Below are 23,713 nucleotides of genomic sequence, written 5' to 3' on the forward strand. Positions count from 1 at the left end.
GAGGGCCTTCAAACACACAGGAACAAATTAAGCACATGTCATCCAAAAGTTATCTTGTGCCAAGACTAGCTCATATTATTTCAAGTTAATCCTATGCTCAGAGTGGAACTAATATCTTTTTTAAAAGTAATTTCATAACTCTGCAACACCCATCCTTCTCTGCTAAAGCAATACATAGTAAGGGCAGTAAAAAGCAAAAGGGCTTTATGGAACAGGTTAGAGGTATAATCACAGCCTAAAGTCTTTAGCACTGAAAATACCTCTCCAGATTGCCTTCGCATTACTCATTGCAATATCACTGAGAGACAGCTATAAAATGCCAGTTTATAAGATATGAGAAACAGGGCTTTGCAAAATATCTGCAAGAAATGGCACTCACCTGCATCTTGCTAAAAATGTGGCATTTAATCTAAAACAGCCTTTCAAACTTGTTTTACAATGGGGTGAAAATACTCCTTGAAACACCTGGCTCCAGAGGGAGTTTTCAAAAAGAGTAGCACTTACCATGTCTACAAGTTAGCAGCAGGTCTGTATCAAAAATTGAAATATTTGAAGGCAAAATTAAAAGCAGATGTTTTATCTAGAAAGTTTATGTTAGCGCACTAAACTGTACTGTGGAGTGTTTATGACATCCTCCCCAGTCTTTCAGGCATTTTCTCAGTGTTCAAGAAAATACATGCACCAAAATGCAAGAGAGACATGAAGCAAAGGATACCTATCCTGCCCCTTGAGAAACACAGAAAAAAACACCAAAGCGTATTACAGCTCACAATACATGTTTATTATTAGAGATGTTTACAGAAAAGTCTGAATTACTGCTAGCCTAAGACTGACAATTGGGGGGGGAATATGGTTTATGGCTTTGTTTTTTGAATAATTTAAAAGACGCAAAACTGATTAAGTTTGGGGGCTATTTCAGTCTTATTAAAAAAAGTTCAATTCACAGATAAAGGAGAAGGTGCTTTCGCTAGTAATTTAGTAACTACGACCAAATAGGGTGTAAAACTTGGCAGGGTTTTTGCCGCAGACACATCTTGTCCCACCTTGTAGTTCACAGAGAGGCTGAAAAGGTATGCAGAGACTTTTAGCTCCCATGGAGGGGGCACCAGGCTCAAGATCTTGATCCCTGAAAAAGAAAAAAAAAGCATATTAATAAGTAAATATGTTTATTTAAAAATAAAGGTGCAATAAATTGTATTATATGTAAAAATCTCAAAAGCACACAAATTAGTCTGAAAGTTTCAGAACTAAGGGAGTAAGTATATTGAATTATGTGGGACAGTAAGAGTCAAGGGTGAGGATTGTACATCAGCATTACTCGCGAAAACATCTTACGCTCCTGTTTTATATGCAACATTTTGGTTTTGATCTTGGTAGACAGTATACAGTTCAGTTATATTTTACCTGGCAGTGGTCTTCTTGATCCAATCCTCGCATTCAATTTCCCCACAAAACGGGATTTGTACAATCTGAAGGGGGGAGGTGGGGAGAGTGAAAAAACAAAACAAAACAAAACAGTTATACATCTAAAAAAGTAATTCTTGTCTCTGGAAGATTCCTAAACCTTAAGATCTCATATAGACTCAAAGTGGAAAAAGTTCCAATTGCTATAATTAAATTTTTATAGCTCTTTCTCGTCACAAAAGTAGATAAGCACAGGCATCCCTCCATAGTGCAGCATGGAAAAACCTACACAAACCCAAGGCAGCATTTCAATCAAGTCAGGGTGCTGATTTTATTTTGTAACCCAATACATCTTCCTTCTGTGGGAAGTATAAATACTTTTTCTCTGTTTTTCAGGAAAAGTTTACATCTTTCAAACTGCAGAACAAATGGCTGCTTACATACTGCAAGACAGTGCTTTCCTAATGAAGTTTTCATTTTAATTCCATTACTATGAATTTTCATATTTTCTGAACACGACAAGGACATACATATTTCCAAAAAAAAGAATCACCAAGAGTACATTTTTCTTGGGGGCAGTGACGTGTATTTTCCTCCTGTTTCCTTTAGTTAGCTTAACTGAAAAAAATCGAGGAAGTAAATCTGAAATGATAATCTCATACTCTCTTCTCAGTACTACTTTTAGCTGTTGTTGCAAATCTCTTTTCCCATCTTTTATATCCCATTTTACTGACTTCTTTCATTTTTTATGGACTATCACAGTGAAAATTCTGTTTCTACTAAAAAGCAGGATTACTGTTAAAAAGACACCCCCTACATACACTTGAACACTCATGTAATGCTAATAGCTGATGGCAACAACAGCTACTAAATTCAGCCTTCACAGTCATTTTAATTCTACCCAAACTGTGAAGAAGGTTTGCTTTCACCAAATTTACATTCTCAAGTTGCCTTGAACTGGAACACACCTTTATTAGACTTCACTTTATAGCTTCACTTTCTTGCAACTGAGAACAGGAACTAGTACCGCTCTACTATACTGTTCTTGCATTGATCTTTTGTTAGTTAAATGAAACTTTGTTTAAATACCTGTGCAATTTATTCTCAGAATTTCAATTAAACTTTGCAGGCAACTGAAAAGGTCACAGCAGCAGCCTGCATTTTTAAGGAGCTAATAGTCTACACTGCAATTATAGTAAGGGGAAAACAGCAACAGCAAATTTTCTTCTTAAACAACAGTCAGTGCTAACAGTGTAACTTCAAGAAATTACAGAATGCATATGCTATAAAAGTTTATCCATACAACATATATAGGTAGAGAGTGAAAGTCATAAAATTACATGCGTCATTTTTTTCAATTCAGATATGTTGATTATAATAAACTTATATAACCTAAGTACCAAAGCGGTGCAGGTATCCAACTTGGAATGTAAAAATAATTGCTCACGTTTCCAATTTTAACTACATTCTAAACTAGATATATTAGAGTTCTAAACATAATCAAACAGTTCAATTCTCCTGGCCCTCTCTAGAATCTAGATGTACACGACCGTGCGTGTTGGACTTTGCCTGTGGAGAGGGTAAAATGCGTAGTATTCGGAGGGTATCATTTGGAACCTCTCTGGTAGGAGGAAAAAAAAGGGGGTTCTATAGTATTTCATCAAAACTAAAGGATGATAATTTATGTGCATGTACAAATACAGAATTAGCTTCATATTCCATTCTTGCTCTTGGAATGAGCTCGACTCTCCATTTTAGTTTATTTTTACAGAGAAGTTTATTGCATCTCAAGGTTTTCTAAGAGCTTGTGCCTTCCTCGACTGTTTCTGTCTTGAAGATAGACAAGCATAGTTTCAGAGTGCTTGTTTAATTCAGAAGTGAAAGATACGTGATGGCACATCTTGAAATCACAATACATGAGAGCAGTAGTACTAGGTGAACATCTATGCACTGCAGAGTTCTTTGTTAAGAAAAGACTAAATATTTTGTTTTTTAAAACTACCACCAGAATCCTCAGATACTTTAGAGACACTTGCACCAAGGAAATGATAATTTGTAGTCAGTAGGAAAGGCCCAAAGCTGTTTGGAAACAGTATTTCACATTTGTATTTAGTTTTGTAGAGGAAAATAAGGCAGTACTACTATATTAGCACCTACGCGCAGAATGTCTAAAAACTCTGTATCCTCAACTTCATAAGCATGTTAAATCAGTCCCTCCTCTAAAGTTCATAATTATTGCTTTAAATCTTGTTATAGATTGAATTTAAGTGCAGTAGAAATGCAAGACGAGAGTGTGATGGAAGGTCAAGCCTAACCGAGAATATCTTAACTATTTCTGAAGACAACAAAAGTACTATTAATTCCTGGCACTTGTGCATTTTCCATCAGAAAATCTGAAATTTTCAGAGTAGATCTAATTGGTACACAAAAATCCATTGATCTCTCTTTATAAAATACATAGCCTTAATGATTGATCCTAGCGATCCTACTGCTTGAACACATTAAATATATGAACAATTTCACAAACTGAGGTTTGTGTCAGAATTTCAGGGTTAAGAACTTCTGTCAGTGCATCTCTGAAAAAGAAGCAGCAGCACAATTCTGTACTGAAGACTTAATCTCTCATATAAACTTCAAATACTTTGCCAGAACTTTTTTCAGAGATCTCTAGGTCAGTAAAGCTCAATCATCCACACTGTGAGTTATTCTTACTATCAACACAAGGAGGTTTCTGACTTACAGCAATTTTCAATGAACCCAATGGCTTCTACTCAGGTCATAAAGGCAAAACTACTTTGACGTAAATAGAGTGTACTTTAAACCCTTACTTGAACCCTATTAAGGGATTTGACAAGTGTTTTTCACTGTTCGCATTAGAATAATGTCAGTAAGTTTATCTTAATCTGAGCATAATATTTACATTAACCTCTCTGAAAAGCACTTTCTGATAAAAATGTAATACTTCAAGTGCAAATTACCAAACCGCAGCATTGTTAAGTCACACCAAGATACTCTGTCACCTCTAACATAGGATTAAATTTTAAATGGTGGTAGCCTGAAACACCCACCGTATTTGGTAAACACAGCATTGTAGCAAAAGAGGAAAGCAATGTACATCACAGATTTTTGGAAATCTAATTAATTTTTGTGCAGCCCTATGGGAGAGGCTTCATCTGCTTGTGAGGGGAGAGTTCCATAAAGACCAGATCAGTATTTATACATAAGCTTTGAAATTTCTAGCCCCTGATTCTTTGTAAGGGACAGAAAGTGTGTAAAGGTACTTACAGGGACAGAGTTGAGTAAGTTTCCTTACCTTTCCTGAATCAAGCTCTTTTTGGAAGTCCTCCATAGTATTGGCCACCACCATATGACTTTTTAGGTCCTCATAAGCTCTAAGAAAAGGAAAAAATAAATTCAGTCAGGGAAGATTTATGCACATAACCTCACCGGCCAAATGAACTAAGTTTTCAGAGCCAGTCAAAACAGAAAGTTACATGGAAAGAAGCTATTTATTCATTCAAATCTTCCTAATCAGGTTATGTCTTCCTACCACTTCTGCCCTCAAAGAGATAAAATTTTTATTAATTGCCAGTGGCCTGTTCTCCAGGCCGCTGCACATTTCACCATGTTAATTCACAGTTGTGCATGTCAGTTCAACACTAACCAGCTACAGATAGAAACAAATACTATTGATGTAAATATTTTTTTGAATTATTTTCTAAATCTAAACAGGAAAATGCTTTTTAACTAGGTAAAAATATTCCACTTATAAGCAACTTAGATCACCACAGAAGAAAGCAGGAAAACTCATCTGCCATGGTACTGGATCAGCACATGTTCGTTCTTGGTGATGTTACAAACAATAATTTGCAATGACAGACACACAAAGGATTTGGCATGTGCAGTAAGTGCAAGTAACAGTTCCAAAATCATTAGATTGCTTATAAGAAAACAATACTATGAAAGACAGTAGGACACATGGTCTTAAAATACACTTCTGAACACAGAACTTCAACTACTGAAGTTTCTTGGACAACCTTGTACCTTTCAAAATTCCCTACCAAAAGCATATTTCAGGAACGAATCCTGTGCGTTATTATCCCATGAACTATTTATGGTGCATTTGCTTATTAATACTTTACATGAATTCACAGAAGTATTTTTTAAAATAAGTTCACAACCTTTAACATTCTGTTTCATGAGCACAATAGGAAACTTGTATCACTGTATGTGAACAAGTTTCAGAGGCAGAAAAATGAAATTTTACAAACAGATGACCCTAACCTGTCTTTCTGCATAGATGAACCAATAATGTGAGAAGTTCTTCTGACAGGTAAAGTGCATCTGTGATTGGCACAGCCATTTACAGTGCCTCTCCATTTACCTGTTGTAAAGGTTAGCATGGATCTCCTCCAAAATCTGCTTCAGTCTATCTTCTGCCTCATGTTCAGAAAAGGTCAGCTTCTGTCCTGTGTCTCTTCTAACAGCTACAAACTGTTGGCTCTTCATGTCTCGTGGTCCCACTTCAACCCTGACTGGAACACCCTTCATTAAAACAAGTTAGGAGTTATAACGAAGAGTCGAAGAGTTCATTTTCTCTCTTTTTTTTTTTTTTTCATTTGGTTATTCTAAAGACCAGTCTTAGTATGGAATCACTTTACAACATTTAAATTTCTTTGAAAATTATCTTCTCCTACTGCATTTATCTTTTCTTTGAAATATCTTCTCCTACTGCAAAGCTACATGAAAAGCTATTCAAAACTGTTAATAACAATTTAAACTGAACAAACACTCTAGTTTATGGTTTACAAAAAAGCTGTCTCCATAATTAAAAACTCACCGGAAAGTATCTAATATTTCTAATTGTAATACTACTTTCCAGTAAAAGAAGGATGACTCATGGGCATGTAGCACGACTTCCTAGGAAAGAGCAAGGGAACTAATAATATCAGACATTATAAAACAAATACCAATGACTTGGCTCTTTTTGGAGGTAACATCAGAAATCTGCTAAACTGAAAAGTACATAAAGCAAAATACTTTCCAGTTCCTTCTTGCACTTCTTAATTCAGTACGTTTGTATTTTTTACCCTATGAAATTCTACATCAGTAATCAATGAGTGCACTTTGTCTGCAACTAATTGAACTAATTTGTCTGCAACTAACTGAAGATGCAGTTTATGTGCTATAGTAGACATATTAGTAAATCTGATAAAAAACATCCCGTTTGCCCCATGCTCTGCCTCCTTGACAAACCTAATTTTACTTAAAAAGTCTCCCAACATGGCTTCATGGTATTAGAGCTCCATTTAAAAAAAAAAAAAAAAAAAAGAAAACTTGGATACAATGGGAACTTTCAACAACTCGGGAAGCTTCTATCATAGAATCATTTAGGTTTGAAAGGACCTCCAAGATCATCAAGTCCAACTGTTAACCTAACACTGCCAAGCCCACCACTAAACAATGTCTCTCTTTTAAATAACTCCAGGGATGGCGATGCAACCATCTCCCTGGCCAGCCCATTCCAGTGCCTGACAACTCTTTCACTCTTACATTGAAGATGAACATATTGAAACTAATCTCAAATTCAGAACAAAAATATGATGCCATAACATCACTCAACACATTATGCAATTTCTAATTTACATTGTTTCATTCTGTTCACTATTTTGTTTTACAGAAGCCTTATATATTTGATGAAGCAGAACTGCTCCTCTCAACTACTATATAAGGAGAACATAGTAATTTTGAAACAAAAAAAAAAATTGCTACTTTCTTTGTTGATGTTCCACTGTGTGCAAAGAAGGCACTGTTGTGACCCTGGAGATACTTAAGTATTAGCACAAATTTTTAAACATGCAAGTAATTTGTACTATCAATTTAATTTTCTAGGTACACAAAGTAGAGACTTGTAAGTTCAAAAATCGCTAGTGACATGCAAATCCTTGCAAACAGAGCAAGTCTCAGTAAACATCTTCATTTATTAAAGTGATCACCAATTACCAGGCAGCAATTCTTATTTTAGAGAAAATATCTGCCTTCACAATGCAAGGCATGCATGAAATGCCTCATATATACCCCACATATAAGCTTCAAAACACCTCCTGGAAAGAAATGTACCTTAAGTTCCCAGTGATTAAACTTCCAGCCAGGTGAATAGTTGTCTCTTAAATCAGCCCGTACACGGATATTAACACTAAGCAGTCTATTACGATATTCATTACATTTCTTCAATAAAGCCTCTTTGTCCTCTTCAGAAAGGGAATTTGTGATACCACAGGGAATAATTACAACCTGCAATATAACATGACACATACTTTATGTTACAAGAAAATTAGTTCCTAGTTAGTATAAAAACTTAAAAACAATATGGCACTACATCCCAGTAATTTTTTTCAAGTTCTCAGAAATAAAGGATACATTTCCCTTTTCATCCAAATGATGCAGATAAAATTATTTTAAATAGATGGACTATTAAAGGGACCTTCTTGTTCACCATAAGTACCCTAATGATTTCTATTAGCTTTATGCATCATGCTCTGTAAGCAGATGGCTCCAATCCTATGTTAAGTCTTCCAGGTGCCTGATACGAAACGCTCATATAGTCCAAGACAGGAAAGGAAACAACTAGTAGTTTATGGCATTTTTACACACCTGAACACAGGCTACTCGAGGTGGAAGCACCAATCCCATGTTATCTCCATGAATCATTGTCATCACACCAATAGTTCGAGTTGTAATGCCCCAGGAATTCTGATATGCAAACTGTTTTTCTCCTGGTTTCCTGGGATCTTCAAACACAATTTCAAACATCTTTGAGAAATTCTGCCCTAGGTGATGTGACGTTGCACCCTGAAATAGTTGCACACAGAAAATTCTACTCAATGGAAAGTTAAGGAAAGTTAAGTCTATCAAGCACTAATTTAAGGTTTTCATCCAACTGTATTTACTAAAAAAATATTCTTCTAATAGATAAAGTACCTGGATAGCTCTTCCACTGGCAGATATAAATGCCTCTACAGTTGTTGTATAATCACCTCCAGCAAATTTCTCCTTCTCTGTCTTCCTTCCTTTCACAACGGGTATTGCTAGGAGATCTTCATACACTTGAGCATACAGATTCAGTATCTGCATCACCTATGATGAACACACTGTCTTAAGAATTACTCAGTATTTTGCACTGGCTACATCATCAAATATTTTTATATGCCGGAATCTAAAATCTTAAAAATTTAACACTTTCTCGAGATTGTGATTAAAAAACAAGATTTCTTCAATTGCTTTAAACTTTGGCTGTTTTTTTCTATGAACCAAATAGCAACAACTATAAACCATGACACAAAACAAGAAGAGTCACTGCAGAAATGCCAGTCCAATGGTTATATTGACTTCAAGCTTCCACCTAGAAGCTTGAACATCTGCTAAGTAAATAAAGATATGCCATGATACTCAATGAAACATCTGTCTTTTGGGCAAAGGAAGTGTTAAAATTCCTAGCAGTTAACATAGGAACACATTATTTAGATTTTTAACGAAAACAGATTTTTAAGGAAAATAATTTTTAAGGAAAGCATTCTTTATATATCACACTCTTGAAACTCCCTGTACTGTTTGAAGAGACTAAAGCCTCAGACATGGGTTATATCTGAGAAAAAAAACAGATTCTGGTAAATTTGTCATTTTTCATGAGGGCTCTCAAAGACAAGGAGACAGATTTCTACCAGGTCCTAGTTAACTTTCTGAAAGCAAAAGCACTGGTGCATTTGCTTTTTACCTCCTCTGCTGCTTCTTCATATGTTGCAAATGCTGTGTGACCCTCTTGCCAAAGGAATTCACGAGTGCGAAGGAAAGGCTGGGGATGTTTGAACTCCCAACGCTGGTTCAGGGGGATAAAAAAATTGAACACCATGATTAACCCTAAAGTGTCAAGTTACTGTTAAAAATAATGTTTATAAATATTAATATGTTGTTGCTTACAAGTTAGAAAAATCTGAATAAAGAATTCTATTCACAGATTTCTACTTAAACAATGTAATCAGCAATATACATTGATAAAGTGTGTTTTATTAAAAACAGTGAGAAAAACAAATCACATAAACCACATTCATACGTTTGCCATGAAATATGTGCTGTGATCAGTACCACCATGCCATGTCCACATAGAATAATTGTCCTACACTGCACTTATACAACAGTTACTCTGAAATCGTGTACAAACATACCACAACATTGCACCACTGGTTCAGCTTGATAGGAAGATCCCTGTGTGACTGCACCCACTTTGCATAGGCAGGATACATGACTGTAAAAGGAAAGCAGCTTTCGGTCTCTGCACAGCACACCCACTTTATGCCAAACCTTTATTTTTGCTGCATATAAACTTAATATTCTCTCCTGTGAGAGCTACGCTTTTATGTTTAATTCTCCTTAAAACACATTATTTTGTCTTAACGCACACTATTTGCACTGAAAGGAGTACTTTCACTTCATCCTGTGTCTCTGCAAAATAGCTTGCTTGCTGCTGGTCAAAGTACAACCCAAAGCTTAATACCTAATGACACTGTTTGAGTTACTGGCTTAGAGTATGCAAATACATCTAGCTTCACAGATAAAAATTCACTGACCTCAAGATTTCAGGATGATATACCATACCCAATTCAATTAAAAACTCATCCAGCCTTAGGTCTTAAAATGTTTGTTTAAAGTACTAAGAAGAAATTTTGTAAAAACTAGTTTCACGGCTGTACATGCAAAACTGAGGTGAATTGTGAGATGAAATTTTCTTATAAACAATATAAAACAAACAACCAAACATGTTTTTCAGTCAAAGCAAGTCAGTCTTCAGGACATTACCTAGAAAAGTCCATTTAAGGAAACGTATGGTGTTGTGACATTTGCTATAATCAGCAGCAAATTTGGGAAATTTTGATAAGGAGCCATAGAAAGCATTCTAATAAAATGGATTTCTACTTTTCAAAAGGGACTCTTGTCAATCAACTACACTATACCTATAACAGTTTTCTTTACAGCCAAACTGCATAAAAAGAGGTCTACCTGTTTCACTTGTGGGGCGTACAGCAATTGGTTCAGCCAGATCTGTTTTCCCAGATCTTGTGACCCAAGCAACCTACAGGAAGGAAAAAAAAGGGGAAAAAAACACAATCAAACACAACAAGTTTGAAAAAAAAAGCAAAACCCCTTACTCTCCTAGTCAGCTGCAGACTAAGTGGTTGGGTTTTCTTGAACTCAGATTAAAATAACATTTTGAAGTGTACCTCAGGAGCAAAGTCAGCAATATGAGTCTTCTCTTTCTCTAGGGCAGCCTGGGACACAAACATGGGGAAGTAACAGTTTTCCACTCCAAGTTTCTTGATCTCTGCATCGAAGAAGTTCTTGATAGCTTCCCAAATAGCATAAGCCCAAGGACGAAGAACGTAACAGCCACTCACATCGTAGTATTCAATCATCTCTGATTTTGTGATCACCTTTCAGAAGATTATTCAGATACAGAAGCTTCAATTTCATACACAAAGAACATTCAGTAATTCAAGTGTGTGGCATGCAATTCAAGACAACTCTCTTATTTAAAAATCTTTGTGCTCAAAAAGTTAGCAAAGATACACTTTGAGATTGCTTTTGTTACCTTTAACTAAAGAAAGTTAAGCAGGAACATTAAGTTCAATAATAGATCTGGATAATATAAACATTTAAGTAAAACTGAATTTCATGAATCCAAGTAAGAGACAGTAGCTAACTTCCAGGAACCAAAAAACTGCACTTTTGTAAGAAATGTCTCTAGCTCACATCAGAAAAAGATTTTTTATTCCTTACGGTATATGCAAAAGTTATACTAGTGAGAGCCAATGCACACTACTGATATCTATTTATAATCTTTCATAAGTAGGCTAATCTAAACTAATCATCTCTACTCTGGTTGTTTTGAACCTCAAAAGCCAGCAAACTCATTCTGTATCAACGGGTACTAATTTTTGTTGTCCCTCATCCTGAGCTGAAATAAAACTCCCAAGCCTGGGAAATTTCTATCACTTCACTGAAGTTTTGCACTCTTAATCAAACAGGAATTCGTACATGAATTAAGAAAATCATATATATATATATATAGGTATGGGGAGAGGGGTGAAGTTGTTAACATTCATCCTTTTTACAGCTTCCTGAATTTATTCAGCTCTTCAATCAAGGCACTTCTATTTAAGACCACGATAGCAACACAAGACATAGAAAAGAGCAAGTACTTTGTTTTGTATTTAACAAAAAAACCTAGCAAACAGAAATACAAGATAAGATATACATCCAAAGCAGATCTTGATTTATAAGATAATGGAATAATAATTCTTTAACTCAAACAGATACGCACTTACCTGAGAGAACCAGTCTGCAAGATTTTCTTCTTTTTTAGCTTCTAGACCCAGCCTATGGTATTAGAAAAGAACCAGATTTGTGCTGTACAGCATTTAGCAGCAAAATCTATCCTTTCTTTTTTTCAGGAGGGAGAGGGGAAGGCAGAAAAAGGAGGACGTGGAACATAATACTTTAAATTTACTTAATATTATTAACTTGTCACAATTTTTTTCTCCAACAATTCAGTATATATTGGCTAGTAGGAATTGCTAGCATTTCCTTACCTTGGCTAACAAGAGTATTTCACAAGAACAGCTCCATTTCTTTTCTACTGTTTGAACCCTTCTAATTCTAACTATCAAAGAACCTCATCATGATGCATTAAAAAATGCAAGCGCCTCTAATAAGAACCTAAGATTAACCAGGCCTGTGTGGAAGTTGATTTACTCTTTATTTTAAACATTTCTCACCTAGCTGATGGCTACAATTTCAGGAAACATATGCAACTTTAATTCACCATTCATGCGAATGCCAGTCACACTGTTCAAGACAGACATCAAAACGAAGATAACTAGTAAAACGACAAGATTCTAAACTCACCAGACTCAACTGACAGTAGATAAAAATAAAGTTTCTGTATCTCTACAAACAGAGGAGTTTTAAGGGTGAAAAATGCATTTTTTCTGGCATAATTTCCATATAAAATAAGCACACCTCTGTCTCTAATGTGATTTATGTATCTGAAACAGGAAATAAATAGTACATGCTGTGGAAAGACTTCTAAACTTTCAGGGTGGGAGCAGGAGAGGGGATGCCCGTCAATCATCACTGGAGAGTTCCACCATCAACAACAGCAGTGCCTTGCTCTGGTTTGGGCTATATACTTTTAGTGGTACCTGCAGTAAATATTTTGGAAACTCACTAGTACAATGAAATAAGCACGAAGCTTTTTTTTTTCTCCACGGTTTATACTGAGGATGATACAGCAGCACATTTGCAGAAGCAAATAATGAAGCACAACAAGTTCTCAATGACAGTAACCACCCACAATAACAGAGTGCGCACACTGCTTTATGCTTTCTACTGGCTAGGTAGAATTTTTTCAGTAGGATGCTGAGGTACAATTGACACAAAATAAATTTTTGGTAACTTGCCTTTGGCTTGATCCCAAATATGAAAATGAACACACTTATTTTGCAAATGTCCACACTTTCAAGTGAAATGAGAAACCTGTAAAAATCTAAACCCGAACAGAGGTAAACTGTTGAGGTTTCTAGCAAACAGATTAAAGATTGCATCTTTACCTGGTTTGTTTCTTAGGGCCTTGACCCTCTCCTGATCCATTTGAGGAGAGCTCATTACCAGTCTGTCCTTGCAAAGGTTCTTTTCTGGGGCCCTCAGTTTGCTTCTGTAGTTTACTCTGCTTTTCAGACTTGTTCTCTTTCTCTTTCTTCTTCTTGTCTTTGTCATCAGTGCCACTAGTAGAAACTGGTTTATAGTCAACTCCTGCAACAGACTTATACTGGGCCTTCAACTGAAGAAGTTCCTTAACAGCTGCATCTATCTTTTCCTTGAAGAACAAAAAAATAAAGATAAATTCATACAGAAATCCCAGGAATAAAATGGCTCTATCAAAAAACCAAAATGGATCTATGTATAACATTGTGGACATCCACACAGTGTTGGGGGAAAAATCTGCAAAAACCAATACTTTATTTAACGGCGCTACCATTTTAAGGACCATATCTGTCAGGAATAATTTTAAAAGTACATTTCAGATCTCAGAATTCAAATGCTGCCTACTCTAAATGTACATTTCTAATTCTCATAATCACACTTAATTTAAAATAGATTTTTAGTTTAAAATACATACATTACATTTTCTATCACGGTATGCTTTTACCTTTTCTGCTTTTTCTGATTTCAACTTCCTAACTTCATCTCCTTGAAGAGCTACTTTGCTAAACAGGGCTTTAGCTTCGGGTGTGTCTGGACCACTGGGTACCGTGTTTGATGTTTGGGGCGAAGAACCAGCTACTGGTGGCTGTCCTGGCTTGTAGTCCTGGCCAGTCTTTTCCTTGTAGTCAGCTTTTAGAGAAAGAAGGAGTTTTACTGCTTCATCTATTTCATCCTATATGGAGGACAAATAGCAAGATGTACTAGTGAGAATTAAAGACAGAACTGACAAGAAGCATTGATTTTCAGGCTAAGAAAATAAAGTTTCCATCTACCAATAAACAGTGCTTCATAATTAAGAGCAGGAATCAAGTAATAGCTCTCCTCCAAGCAACAGGAGGAGTAAGTTTGAGAGCTGTCACACTGTACCAGAATGTTCCCCTAACCCACCTGGCCAGCTACAACCTGTTAACAACTGCAGCAGAATCTACACTGAAAAACACAAACTATTTTAGAAAAGGTTTAAAAAAAAAAAACCAAAAAAACCCACAACACAACAAATAAAAAAAAAATCCCACCAAACACCAAAAACAATTCTGCAAGTGGAAAGAAATAAGCAGCTCCTGACAACTGATAGGTTTGTCCCACGTTCTTTTCCACAACTATCATTGACTTGGTGAAGTTTTGAAAAGCCTTGCTATTGCTGTAGCACACTACATATTTTTACCTTTATTTTTCCCAAATACAGCAAGAGAAAGTAAAATACATTAAAAACTTCTGCAAAACTTCTTTGACATCTGCCATGCTTGTGCTTACTCATCTAGCTGTGAGAGCTAAGTTTGTCTTTTTACACCAGTCAAACTTAGAATTTGTATCTCAGAGTCAGGAAAGTATTCAGCATGAGAGCAAGCCTGTGTGGCATTATTAGACCATGAAAGTTTGATGGCTAAGCTGTGACCCAGACATACAGGAGTTTAGTATATTGTTTGATCATTTCTTGGTGAAAGATTTCCCCCCAGTGGCAAAATGTGGTAAGAATTGCAACTGCTTACTCTCTATTTACTATTATACCTTGGAAGCTTTCTCTGCTTTGAGTCTGCGTACCACTTCCCCTTGTTCAGCTACATTATCGTAAAGTGCTTTGCCATCCACTAAACTACAAGGTGCCAAGTTACTGCAGCATACAGAAGATGGAAGTGTAGTAGAAGGTATACAAGGAGGAGCTGAAGGTGGATTTCCAGGCTTGTACTCTTGGCCTGTCTTTTGCTTATATTCTGCTTTTAGATTTAAAAGAATTTTCACAGCCTCATCTACTTGTTCCTGAAGAAAGAAAGGAAAGAAAACAGTTGCAGATAAAGACCGAAACAACAGAGACGCAACACAATAGCTAAGCTAACATAACCTTTACTAGAATGGCACTAACACAGCTGTTATAACTAAAACTTCTACAGCTAACTTGCAAGTTGTCAATACTGAGTCCAGTGGTAAAACTTTTTAGCTACAATACCTACAAGTTGCACAAAGGACCTAATCAGGCAGTATATGTAAGGGCTGATTTCTATGCCATGAAAGCTACCCATTTAGGTGGCTTAGCTCCCTGCAGTTACAGCAGTCTGTGACTTTGTACACTGGAGCACAGGAGCAAATACTCAGACTCTGAATATAGAATGGTTCCCTGGCTACTATCAAATTACTACTAAATTTATTATTGCTATTCTAGCTTTCAAGTTACAGCCCTTTTCAAGCTACTGCTTGTATTCTGCTTCACTTATCTTGTATCACTAAAAAAAGAACTTGCTTATTTCTCTTCCAGGTTCTCCATGCACTATCACAGAACTCATGAAGTCAGCCATATCGGTTTAAGAGAATTTGGGAAAGCACTTAATGGAATTTGAAAGTATTTGTTTATATTTTGTTCTTCAAGTTTCACAAAACCTGCAATTAGGTTTTAGCCTAAACTGAAAATGTTGTTCCATTCAGAAGTATTCACTGCTATTACACCTTTGAAGCTTTCTCCGATTTAAGTTTGCGGACCACATCGCCTTGTTCAGCTACTTTGTTGTACAGAGATTTGCTGTCTACTGGACATGGGGATGGAAGAGTAGAAACAGGAGAAGACTGAGGAGGGACAGAGACCACAGGTGGGCTTCTGGGTTTGTACTCCTGGCCTGTCTGTTGTTTGTATTCTGCCTTTAGGGATAAAAGGACTTCCACAGCAGCACCTATCTCATCCTGAAAGAGAAAGGAAGGGGCAGAAAGAGGGAGGAACAAAGACATAGACACATAAGACTCTGAAGTGCATCTTAAATATGTTTATGAAAAGACCTGCAGTTTGTGTGCACCTGTTCTATTTTCTTAACTATTTAGTAAAGTTGTTCAGAGAAGTTTTCTCTAGTAGTTTCCTACTTCAACCAAGTGACTCCTGTTAAGGGATCCACGACTCTAATAGTCCTAAATAGAATTATAACAATACATTTGTTTAGATCTTCTCATTCACTTAGATTTTATGGTGTCACCAAGACAGTATTATGAACAGTATTCAACCACCAGGCAAAGTGTGTTATTTCCCATCTTTTCTTGCTCTGCATTAGAAAGAATGGAAAGAACACAGCTACTAGTAGCTATGTTTTCTATGCTCAGATCCAGACAGGAAGATGTCTCAAAAATATCTGTAGTATTTGGATCTTTACTTTCTTTTTTCCTCTCTGCATTTTGTTTTTGTCTTGTTTTGTTTTTAAGGTCGAAATAGCAACAAGTCAATCTATGAAGTCACATAATTTGACTATACTTAGTTAACTAACTAACTAAATAAATAAATACTGCAGTACATTTTAACCCCAAGGACCAGATTTGAATACTAAATCAACTCATGCTGTGGGGTGAATCCTGTACACATTTCAGAACAGCAGTCTAAAAAAATATAGGAATTTACTTGCACCTTTACGAAGATTAACACAAACTTTGTCATACATATCTGGCTAAAAGGTAAGTATTGGAAAACACAGGTGTTGACAGAACAGAGCTCAGTTCAAATGATGATCGCTATGAAAATACAGAACTCGTAAGCACCCATTCACCTCCACAGAGGAAAATGCACTATGCAAACCCAAATTTAAAAAAAACCAGTTTAGTCAGCCACCTTAGGTGCTTTCTCAGCTTTCAGTTTTCGGACCACTTCTCCTTGGTCTGCCACTTTATCATACAGAGCTTTACTGTCCAGAGTACCAGAGGTCTCAAGCTTTGAAGACTGTTCAGTCACAGATACTGGAGGATTTCCAGGCTTATACTCCTGGCCTGTCTTCTCTTTGTATTCCGCTTTCAAGGCCAGCAATTGTTTCACAGCTTTATCAATATCTTCCTTTGATGCCTTCTTAGCTTTCAAGTCACGAACTATATCACCCTGTGCAGACACTCTGTTGTAAATGACCAGGTGATCTTCAGATACAGTACAGGTTGGAGTAGAGTTATCACCAACAAGTGGAGCAGATTTTCCTTTTACAGCTGAACTAGCCTTAAACAAAAAAAAAGCCAAGTATTCAGCACGATAATCTTGTACAGTAATAGATGTACAGTAATACATTTTATGGCACTTTTCTAAAACACTTTACCTCTTTCTTTGCAGTTTCAGCTTTAGCCTTTTCTTTTGACCCAGATGTTGGCATTTCCTTAGTGTGTCCATCAGGAATGTAAATCAAAATGCACGGGGCATCTCTACAGCTGTAAGGACTATAAAATGTTTTATAGAAAACATGATAATGAAGATAATACAAGATATATTTGAAATGTTTATTGAAACAAATATTCTACTCCTTCCACAAGATGCTCTGGCACAACTGCAAGTTTATCTTTGTACGCAACTGTAGTTGCCCAAATTGACATAGTTGGGGATCTGCATTGATTTCTTTTATGCACAAGTTTTCTTGATGTTATAATATTATGCTGAAATACAGTATAATTTAGATGTTTGGTAGCCTGCTAAAGAACTGTTACAATTCAATAGTATGTGCACACTCTAGTTGGACAAATGCCTGTTTTATTCCATACCATTGTTCCTTGATTTATATACTTAGGATCACAAGGAAACCATGATCTCTTTACTAAGTCCAGGTTAGTCGGGGTGGACCAAAAGCGCCATGTGCTTGGCTTAACACAGTTTGAAAAGACAGGAACGTACAACCTAAAGGCCATGCCAGTCCATAAAAATAGTCCATAGAAAGGCAACGGTAAAGGGGAAAAGATTTGCAGGCAACATTACTCTTGCTAATGCATGTGTGTAGAATATTTAAACACAGCTTTCTCAGGTAGCTTACCTCACTGGCTCATAGGGTTGATCACAAATAAAGAATCCTCTCCTCTGAAGTTGTATGATGTCCCCTTTTTTTAAGTCCCTAAGGCAAGGATCACCTAACATCAGTTCTTCTTGCTGCAAGTGTTAAAGGAAATCAGTCCAAATCTAACAGAACACATTAAATAGTAAGAAATACAGTAGAGCTGTAGAAGGACAGTGGTGATTTTCTGATTTTGGATGTGTTGAAATTTTAGTTAATTCCAGGGGCAGCAGAACAAGTACTCACAAGAATGTATCAAGACAAAAACTCAAACTATTGGTCACAAATGTGTAAAAGCCAGGTATTGCCTGAGAAAAAAATATAAGTCAAATTTTAATTTTGAAATTATGAGAGATTAAATGGAAAACATGGAAACATTTGTCATCTTGACAAATAAAGTCTTTATATTAAAAAAAGAGTGACTAGAAACAGTGATGGCAAAAAAAAACCCTCAAACTTGAAGCTTTGTGGAATAAAGGGGACATGAAGACAACTTACCTTGCTATTTCGGTTGATATATTGCTTGAAATCTTCATCTTTACCTAGAACTGGCTTAGTGATCAGATGTTCATAATTAACACAGACAGTTGGGATGAGTGGTGCACGTGGAGTTTCTGCTAACCAAGTGATCTTAGTTGTTTTTTTGAAGTCCTTATTCTCTAAGTTCAACTTGGCATCAATGGACACAATTTTTCCACTTGAATTTCTACAAGAAAACAGAAACGGTAAGAGGAAAGCCTAAATGATTAGTTGTAATTTGATACCACAGACCATCAATAGATTCACTGAAAAACAAGTGTTCAGAGTTAATCTGTGAAGTGTAGGAGACGTAGGAAATGGAAGAGTGTATCCAGTCCTGTTGAAGTTCTCCTTCAATTTTGATTTCTTAAATATCAAGAGATAATAAAGACCATGGGAAAAAAAAATCTACATATTTGTTTTACATTCTCTATCCCAGCTTACTCCATTCTGCCACTGTCTCAACACAACCATTTCAAAGATACTATGATGACACTGACAGCTTCCTTCCCTACCTCAGCAGTTCTGCACCTGAAAGTGCAGTAGGTTTAGGTTTTCAGGATGCAAAAGCAGGTATTCATTACAGGGTGAAAGCTGTTAAAATTCCAGGTGGGATTTTTTTTGTCTGAAAAAGGTATTTCACAATAAAAATATTACCAGAGAAACATGGAGAATGCTGGATAAGAGGGACATGCAGTGTCAAGACTGGTGATCTCAGACCTGTAATATACGCTCTATGCTAATACGTAGTTTTGTGGCTTATTTCAAAGTAGATAACCAAATACAAAATCACAGAATGGACATATATGGCCAACAATTAATATTTTAGTGTTATAAGCTACCTATTAAAAAAAAATCCTGAAAAGCAAAAAGTAATTTCATCTCCCAGTAAGCAGGTTACCTGTTTAATTTGGTGATGATGATATTGCCCCAATTTATGAATGTAACCACCTCTCCTTCTGCCAGGGTCTCTGCATCCGCGCCCTCAATCAGGACTCTGAAGCCATACCACACAGGTTTCAACCCAACATCAGCATTCTGTGAATAATTCAAAGGAGAGACCTATTATATAAGCAGACTGAATTTAATGCAGTGCCAAAACACCACTTTATTTATCATAGAGGATAGATGAAAGACAGAAGACCGACAATAACAGTAACACAAAGCTACAGTATTCTTCCACAGCTCTCTCAGGTTTCTGGTTCACAAGTGCTGCATGTATTCCTCTGACAGTACACTCAAACAATCCTATCTCCTATCAAATACTAGCTCCAACACAACAGATTGCATACCACTTTTCCTTAAGGTTCATACATCTTTAAGATCCTACAGGCAAAACTAAGTAAGTTTTTCTCAAGTTTCCATTTTGCTATGAAAATTCCCTTCAAAAATAATTTCAGATGTCTAATTTTTGCTTTTTTATATAGTTAATATGGAAACAAATACAGAATTCTGTCAACTGCACAGATTTTTAAAGACAGAAATTGGAAATACATCGTTTGTAACACTAAAAATACTCAGCTTTAAAGCATCTCAATAATGGAAAAAAACTCTAAAAAAAAAAAAGACAGACAGCTAGGAGTTCAGACTTTTTCTACCGACCAGGAGTTTGAAATTTGTTTCTTCTGGTCGGTACTTTGTTACACACTGAAGGCAGCATTTTTAATATCTATGCTTCAATATGCTGGCTTGCATCTGACCAAACTTCAGACTTTTTGACTCTGAAAGAGTCACAATTCTCACTTGCATCTGCTCAAAACCTGTTTCCTTGTTTATCTGCCATGAGGAAAAAGGGAAAACTAAATGTCCACCTCTCAGTTACAAGAGATGGCTACAGGAACACACACAGCAACAAAATTTAAAAAAAAATGACGCAAAACCTCAACAATATTCGCTTGTTTCTCAGTGTAAGTGCGATATTGAAGGGACGTGTTCAGTGAAGTTTAAGTACAATTTGAGATGCCATGCTCAATGGAAAGCATCTTTCCTAACTGTAGTGCCAAAGAAGAATTGTATCAGTAAGACATCTCCCCTCTTAAGGGATATTACTCTGCTTACTGGAGACTAAGAGTATCAAATTAGCAAATCCTTAACTTTTGATAATAATTATTTCCTATCTGAATTTAAAAGTCATATTAAAAAATCCAGAGATTGGTAAAATTAACAGGTTAATATAACACTTCTCTACATAAGTCTAATTTTATAAACTATTTTAAAAAAATCTCCTGCATTCTGCACTCTGATAGATAAGCAGTATCTACTGTATTATACTCCTAAACCTTGAATAAAATTCAGTATTTAAGCTTCTCTGTGAAATTTAGTATCAAATAATAATAAAACCAGTCTGAGCATCACTCCATACTTGTAACATCTCACCTCTTCTGGAAAGTCCCAGAGAGGACTTTCAATGCACTGTCTGTATGCACTCTTCATATTTACAAAAGCAGTTTCCTACATCCTCTTAACAGAACAAACACATTCAGTAGTTGCTCACTTTTTCACAACTCTATGAAAAAAAGTACACCTTGGTTTTATCTCATGGTGCCTGAGTAAGTTAAAAGCAGGACTCTCCTTGCTGACTGCTCCAAGCCAACGTACTTCCAACCTTACTGATCTGCAATACAAGAATATTAAGAGAGTAAAGCAAGAACCTTTGGATGTTTAGCCACTTCTTTCATCTCCTCTTGAGCTTCAGGAATATTTACTGGGACCACTGCATCTTTCAGTAAAGCAGTGTACCGAGGTGCTACTGGGTCTATAACCTACAGAAAACAAATGAGGCGGATCATGAATATATGACATTCACAGAGAAATAAAGATGTTGTATAGAACAATGACCACCAAAAAGGATTATTAACTGGTATTCTTTATGTTACTGCTTTTTTTTTATGTTTGCTTTAATGTTAATTTGATCCAAAGCTATAGAAAAGTGAGAAGACAGTGGTAGTATTTCACAGTTTCCCATCTTTACTGAAATACTTTGAGTAAAAACTATGGATTGGGTACTACTGACACCAGAAGTAACCAAAATTATGAGCTAATGTCTCATAAGGAAGACAGCAAAATGTACTTTGATATAGTTTTACTACACACACAAGCTATTATATCTGGACCGCTTTCTCTCTAGGTAGCTGAATTCAAAGTAATAATTTTCGGTACAGTTTGTTCTTTTTTCCAGCAGAACAAGACCTGATCCCATACTCATTTTCCAGGTCAGTACACCAGCAGAATCAGGGACAGACCCCGGCTACACAGGAAGAACCAATTAAGTCTGCAATTTTAATACAGACGCATTAGATACTATAATAAGGCAACAGCATGACATTGACTTCATCAGGATTTCTAAAACATGAGTTTGGCAAGAAAAAGATACCACTAAAATCTGTATCCCTGTATTTTTAATGTCCATTTTCAAACTCAACTGACGTAGTTTTTCACAGCATTTTTCATATCTAAAATACTGGTATGTCAAACTGTTCAGAGGCATTTAAAAACATAATTCAAGTAAACCAGTTTCCTAGGTCTAAAAGGAATATCAGAGATCTTCAAGTTTAACTGGAAACTAACACAAAGGAAAACACCTGTTTTTATTAATATAAAGTGACTTACTCCTGCTCACGTAAAAAACTACATGGCAATTTTAGAAAAAAATATTTAGCATCTAAGTACTTGACATTAGCAAGTAAGGCGTTATGATGATATACTTCTAAGTTGTCACACATTTGTAAGTTCATAGTCAGTGAAGTCAGACTCCTAAATGTTGGACATACACTTTACAAAAGGACTTGCGTACATATCTCAAAATCTAGGTTTATCATGTGATTTAATACCACAATTTTTATAACTGACTGAATTTTACCATGTTATTACCAGAGTCTTTATTTTACTCATTAAAACTCACAATCCTTCCTCAGATACAGGCGTTAAAGTCAGTAGCATAATTAGAGGATAGCTTATAAAATAAGAGCTCTCACACTGATGAAATCTTTGAGCTCAGAACTACCCGCATACAACTGTTTTTCCGCATACTGCAAACTACCTGCACAGATACAATTGGCTAATAAATATGGTGCTGTCCAAGGAGATGAGGAAAAGGTCTAAGAAGCTCAGTTTAAAAGCCAATTCAAAAAATGAGCCCTGACAGTCCACTGTGGATTTTTCCCCAAAATCCAATTCTTAGTAATAAATATATTTATGCAGCAACAGAAAGAACCAGTTCATAAAACCTTTGTGTATGTAGCAGACCAAATGCAAAATATATGAAGAAATAAAAGACACATGCCAGACAAGCAAAGACTACTGAAATGAACAGATCCAGGTACTACCTAAGCAAAACCAAGCAGGAATCCCAATGCAAAATAACAGGTGTTTCCACAATCGCACAAAATATGCAATCAGCATTAAAACAATTCGCCTTATTATAGTGTCCAAGCATCCGCTGCCAGAAAGCACCTAACCATGTCAAGATGCAATATTCCTTCTTTGACATTCAGTCAGAAACATCAGCAGTGCTGGCTTTATCTATCACAGGCAGGTATACGCAGCACATTAGTCCGTTTGACACAGAAAGGAAAGGCGGCCAAAGTAAATCAAATTGAATAAGATTTGTGCTTATGTTAACAAATAAGCCAAGCCAGAAACGGACAGCCTTTCAAAACTAGGAATAATGCATTTTTAGTGGGTTTGTAGAGCTCCTGTTATATAAGCAAATGTGACTGTGCTATGAAGCTGCAAAATGATAGCTTATGCTATGTATGCTTACAGCACTGTAAGCTATATGCTAAGGTAAAAAGCATTAAGTAATACCTTCTTACAGATAGCTCGCAGCTTGAAAGCAGAAAAATGAAATGCAGTTTTCATAACAGATTTTACAGCAAATATAATTCTCTTTCCCCATACTACTAAGTAAGACAGTATTGGTATAGGAGAATCGATAGGATTAGTGCTAGACTGGGTTAGAAGGGGGGGGGGAAACATTCCATTTTCCTGAAAGTGTGCCAAATGATGCAAGATATTGCAACTGCTACTTGTGATAAGCACTCCCATGAACACTGGATTCTCTACATATCCCAGAAACAGGACGTCAGGAGTAGCATCAAATTCAAGTAAGCACACACCTTTTTGTTAAAAGACCAAATTTTATCCCACTCCATATTCACGACAGATCGAGAGGAGCCCTGGAAAAAACCCAAACACATTAATATAAA

General features: G+C 36.2%; 1 protein-coding gene across 1 annotated transcript; it reads right to left on the reverse strand.

Moving 5' to 3' along the window:
- Positions 1–759: 759 nt before the first annotated feature.
- LOC104463961 (bifunctional glutamate/proline--tRNA ligase-like) lies at positions 760–23,704 on the reverse strand. The gene is made up of 23 exons (XM_010076491.1): positions 23,624–23,704; positions 21,158–21,268; positions 19,408–19,544; positions 18,486–18,693; positions 17,970–18,082; positions 17,268–17,385; positions 16,799–17,170; positions 15,661–15,891; positions 14,731–14,979; positions 13,667–13,894; positions 13,068–13,333; positions 11,784–11,835; positions 10,680–10,889; positions 10,459–10,531; positions 9,627–9,706; positions 9,179–9,280; positions 8,386–8,541; positions 8,059–8,256; positions 7,525–7,698; positions 5,789–5,949; positions 4,718–4,796; positions 1,405–1,469; positions 760–1,126 (listed from the first exon to the last, which is right to left on the reverse strand). The coding sequence occupies exons 1-23, from the start codon at positions 23,702–23,704 to the stop codon at positions 976–978; spliced, it is 3,615 nt and encodes a 1,204-aa protein (XP_010074793.1). The 3' UTR covers positions 760–975.
- Positions 23,705–23,713: the final 9 nt, after the last annotated feature.

The sequence above is a fragment of the Pterocles gutturalis genome, unplaced genomic scaffold (assembly GCF_000699245.1).
Source record: "Pterocles gutturalis isolate BGI_N339 unplaced genomic scaffold, ASM69924v1 scaffold34823, whole genome shotgun sequence".
Taxonomy (NCBI): Eukaryota; Metazoa; Chordata; class Aves; order Pterocliformes; family Pteroclidae; genus Pterocles; species Pterocles gutturalis.

Bases quoted from the DNA above. Each gene is read 5' to 3' on its own strand.
- LOC104463961 (XM_010076491.1), bottom strand. From the start codon at position 23,704: ATGTGTTTGGGTTTTTTCCAGGGCTCCTCTCGATCTGTCGTGAATATG. The intron at 19,545-21,157 runs GTTCTTGCTTTA...AATTATTCACAG, and splicing joins AAGTGGCTAAACATCCAAAG to AATGCTGATGTTGGGTTGAA. The intron at 13,334-13,666 runs GTAAAAGCATAC...TTGTTCTTCAAG, and splicing joins AATCAGAAAAAGCAGAAAAG to GAAAAGATAGATGCAGCTGT.